The sequence below is a fragment of the Perkinsus marinus genome (assembly GCF_000006405.1).
Source record: "Perkinsus marinus ATCC 50983 genomic scaffold scf_1104296935302, whole genome shotgun sequence".
In the NCBI taxonomy this organism is placed as follows: Eukaryota; Perkinsozoa; order Perkinsida; family Perkinsidae; genus Perkinsus; species Perkinsus marinus.
In genome coordinates, this window is record NW_003214508.1 from 568,126 (window position 1) to 572,195 (window position 4,070).

General features: G+C 48.5%; 2 protein-coding genes across 2 annotated transcripts in view; one reads left to right on the forward strand and one right to left on the reverse strand.

Moving 5' to 3' along the window:
• Positions 1 to 529, reverse strand: part of Pmar_PMAR003462 (actin, putative) — a gene marked incomplete at both ends in the record, with an annotated part of 660 nt that extends 131 nt beyond the window's left edge. The window contains 3 exons of the mRNA XM_002784157.1: positions 1 to 112; positions 155 to 341; positions 396 to 529. Of these exons, the coding sequence (XP_002784203.1) occupies positions 1 to 112; positions 155 to 341; positions 396 to 529 (433 nt within the window). The remainder of the gene's footprint in view (positions 113 to 154; positions 342 to 395) is intronic.
• A 1,621-nt stretch (positions 530 to 2,150) lies between these two features.
• Positions 2,151 to 3,463, forward strand: Pmar_PMAR003463 (conserved hypothetical protein; the record flags this gene model as incomplete). The annotated part of the gene is made up of 6 exons (XM_002784158.1): positions 2,151 to 2,342; positions 2,389 to 2,824; positions 2,869 to 3,021; positions 3,103 to 3,234; positions 3,281 to 3,409; positions 3,441 to 3,463. 6 exons carry the CDS (start codon positions 2,151 to 2,153, stop codon positions 3,461 to 3,463), a joined length of 1,065 nt encoding a protein of 354 aa, XP_002784204.1.
• Between the last annotated feature and the right edge of the window lie 607 nt (positions 3,464 to 4,070).

Sequence of the window (4,070 nt, forward strand, 5' to 3'; positions counted from 1 at the left end):
GCACAGCCTGGATCTGGACATGCACGCCTGGCACGTTGAATACCTCAAACATAATCTGCACCATGCGCTCTCTATTCGCCTTGGGGTTCAAGGGCGCCTCAGTGAGGAGCACCTAACGAGAATTGATAGTGACAATGACCAAATGTGCACCTACCGGGTGGTCCTCAGGCTGAACTCGAAGCTCATTATAGAAGGTATGATGCCATATTTTCTCCACGTCGTCCCAGTTGGTGACAATACCGTGCTCAATAGGATACTTCAGAGTGAGAACTCCTCTCTTGGACTGAGCCTCGTCACCAACGTACCACTCCCTCTGGTCCATACCAACCATGATGCCGGGCCTGACAAGAAGCCACCGTAACATGACATATATAGTGACAATGGATTTTGCTCACATCTTAGGCCTCCCCACAATGGAGGGGAAGATGGCTCGAGGGGCGTCGTCACCTGCGAAGCCCGCCTTACAAAGACCACTGCCGTTATCAATCACAACAGCGGGAGTTTCGTCAGGGGACTCAGTGTCAGACATAATTCTCAAATAAGACAGAAAAACTACTAGCGATGTTCAGTGCTGGCGGATGGGCTCCAGAGGGCTCCACACAGCACAAACGCTTCACAGTGTTACGCTAACACTGTTAGCTCAACACTATCAGCCTTACACAGTGTCAGAATATAGTCGCGCAAGTCGGCGTTGAGCGAAGCGTGTGTTGAGCTCATCAAAGCGTTTATAATACAGGGACAGAGAGGCGTGCTGATGTACAACTTAGAATGTACAAAAGTAACCTCGTCCAAAGCTAGCTCGTCGACCCTGACACCACCGAGCTTGTTTCATAGCAGCAGTTGAACGTAGGAGTCAAGGAAGGCCTCAAGTTTGCTTTAAGTAACCTCGAGTGAACCCGGTTAATCATTTCACTGCTTGAGTAAACACTATAAGTTGCAGATTGGCAATTCTCAAAGCACGCAAGGTTTCAATGCAGACACTCGAGCATTCTATGACATGCAACCTTTACGCCCTGAGTTTCCTTTAGGAAGAATTGGTCCTTCTTGAACGTATACTTTAGTACCGCGTTTGAATAATGCACCCCGCAGGAGTCGAACCAGAGACCTTCCGAATAGAAGGACCTCATCGCATCCCACAAACAGTCGTTGAAGTTTAGCGAGATTTCAAGCAAGTGCTCGTTGTTCGAGTAACTGCGAGGGTGGTATGGGACCAAACTGGACTCAAAGTTGTGCATAAAGAGGAGCGTGACACACGATTTATACACTCGCACAATAGGCCTGTTTCATAGGAGCAAATTGCGCCTTAAACTTAAGTAACGCCTTCAGTATACCTCGAGTAACTCCTCAAGTGGCTCCTAACCTTCGAGCGCCTTAAGTTGAGTATCCTTGTGAAACTGGCCCAATAGTATAGGTTAGTGACGCGGTGAGAAATTAGTGGCATCACGGGCGTAGATACCCAAACAGGCCCTTGGAAATGGGTGCCCGAATGTCGTAATTGAGGTATCCGAGCCACTCATAGGTGTTTTGTAGTCGTTCTCTGGGAAGCTCAGATTATTGTCAAATTATTTCGCTTTCGACTGAATAATTTCAGTGGTTGAGGCTCCCATTGTTAGTTGCCTATGTTGGAGCCATTTTAACTGCACTGTTGTGGCCTTGTCTTCTCTCAGCGATTGATGGAATGTCGTGATGACCCCACTGTGAGCATCCATCTAGCCTTCATGTCAAGTGAGTGCTGTCGGGCGTCGCTGTTACTGTTCCTACCCATTGTGCGTGTGGGCATAGCTAATCTTCCATCCTCTCTGCAGTGTAGGACCCGACCCATACTCGGAACGGCTATGTGTCGAATACCCACTCCAAGGGCATCCCCTGTGTTTCTAGAAAACACGAGACCACGCGCACAGTATCGTGACGCCGGTTGTCACGTGCGCGATCGGCCCCGCTCAATGCATCCTTTCCCTGAGGCATTGTTTGCTAAGTCTTTTCGGCATCGTTACGGCTTACGACCCCACATTTTTTCTGTGTAGCCTCTCATTTCCCCATCTGCTGAAGCCCAACTCACACAACCTATTTGAGACACCATCCTCAAACAGCTGACATATAGCCAACTCATTTGCTTGCTCACTTCATGCGATTTGTAGTTTGTGCTCACCATGGACACCGTTCATATCGAGAACATTGGAATCGTCGCTCCCCTGGTCTTCATCATTGCGATGCTGTGCATGCCACCTGGAGTGGGCGGAGGTATTCTCTTCGTGCCTCTACTGAATCTGGTGGGACGCCTTCCGTCCAAGAATGCAACTGCGATGAGTCAAGGGCTTATAATGTCGGCTACGGTCGCTAAGGTAAGGATGTACTTTGCCCTTGAGGATAGACATTTATATTTTCAAGGTCCTTTTCTCTCTGCACGCGCAATATACCTCAAGGCGTAGAGGTAGAGTGATCAATCTACCGTATGTGGTGCTCATGTTGCCATGCATGATAGTCGGTGGTTTAATCGGTATATATATTTACTCCTGGTTACCCGTGCTCATCCAGCTGATTCTCTACGTTATCACGGCACTCTTCGGATCGGCTATGTCATTATTGAAGGGCTTCCATTTATGGCGAGCAGAAACATCAGAGAAAGAAAAAGCGAAGCGAGATGCGGAAGTCTCTGCAGGGGGCACTCTCAAAGTGCCAGCTTCGAGTACAGTTGAAACGGTCGTACCACCGCTACTGCGGCCGATAACGAGGCGCAAGGCTGTGGCCTGCGTGATCACCATCTTCGCCGTATGGATATTGGTGATCTTGTCTAGACTTATCCTAGGATCCTCTTCAACTAGAAGTAGGCCACTATTTACCTTAGTGCTCCACTATCACTGTTGCTAGGTATAGTTGGTATATCCTATTGTGAAGGCTTGTACTGGGCTCTCTCTGTTGTTGTCGTTGTGGTTCTCTTGATGGTTCCGCTCGCATACGCCCTGATCGACCGATCGCCTGGATCTTCGAAAGCTGCATTGACCTTGTCTGGATCGTTGCTAGGTGAGCACTTGAAACCCGAAGTTCCTAGTAGATAGTCGCCGCGGTTTCGACGTGATCGCTTCGTGATCCACGTTCTGTCAGGTATTGGTTTTTTAGCAGCAGTAGTGGGAATCAGTGGCGGTATCATCATTACTCCGTTGGTCATGTTCACCGGCTTGACACCACCTCAGGCATCAGGCACTGGCTCAGTGGTCATTCTAGTTAACAGTTCGAGTAAGAGCATGCCCTTCAGGGTCTCTCGATAGCATGTATTGCTCAGGCCTTGCCCTCTCCTTTGGTCTCGGTGGATATCTACCTGATGCATCCGCCCTTTGGATCATCGCTCTTCCCTTCTGCGGTGCTCTTACCGGCGATATAATTCTAACGAGGATCATGCGACGAACAGGACGTACGAGTATCCTGGCTTTTCTATTGTCCAGTCTTGCCGCTCTCGGGGCCATAATAGTGCTGATTACAGGAATAATATCGATCGTGAACGATAGCAACACCGGGGCCAGTCCCCTATCAACGGGCAGCTTTTGCTAGTCGCACTGGCAAATTCAGTGAGTCGCTAGCTGTATACCCATTCTCTCTTTTTTACACGTATGTTTTGGCCCTGTCGAGTATAATTTCAACTGACATTATTGTCAGGAACTTTTTTGTATTCTTTTTTTGTCTTATCTGAAAAAACCTGAACGCTTTGCGCAAGCTAGTGTTGGACACTTGTTCCTGGGATGAACGTGGATACCTGAGAGTACAGACTCCGAGGTGCTCTACATCATTCAGAAATCGAGTCGGCAAATAGTATCGCGCATAAGGATTGCGATGTCCTGACTGAGAAAAGCAATTCCGCCGAAGTGGACATCAATTTCAGAGGACAACCCGGGACTGCTCCTGGTGATCCTTTCAGTTCCTAAGGGGATACCTTAGAGCTAGGATTTCTAGCCTAGGAATTCCTTACGCTCTTCAAAAATAAAAGTTTTACGGAGAAGTTTTAAAGAGTTGCTCCTAACGGAAAGAACGGTAAGATTTTCCTCCTCGAAGGTACGCTTGACGGAGCAACTCCCAAG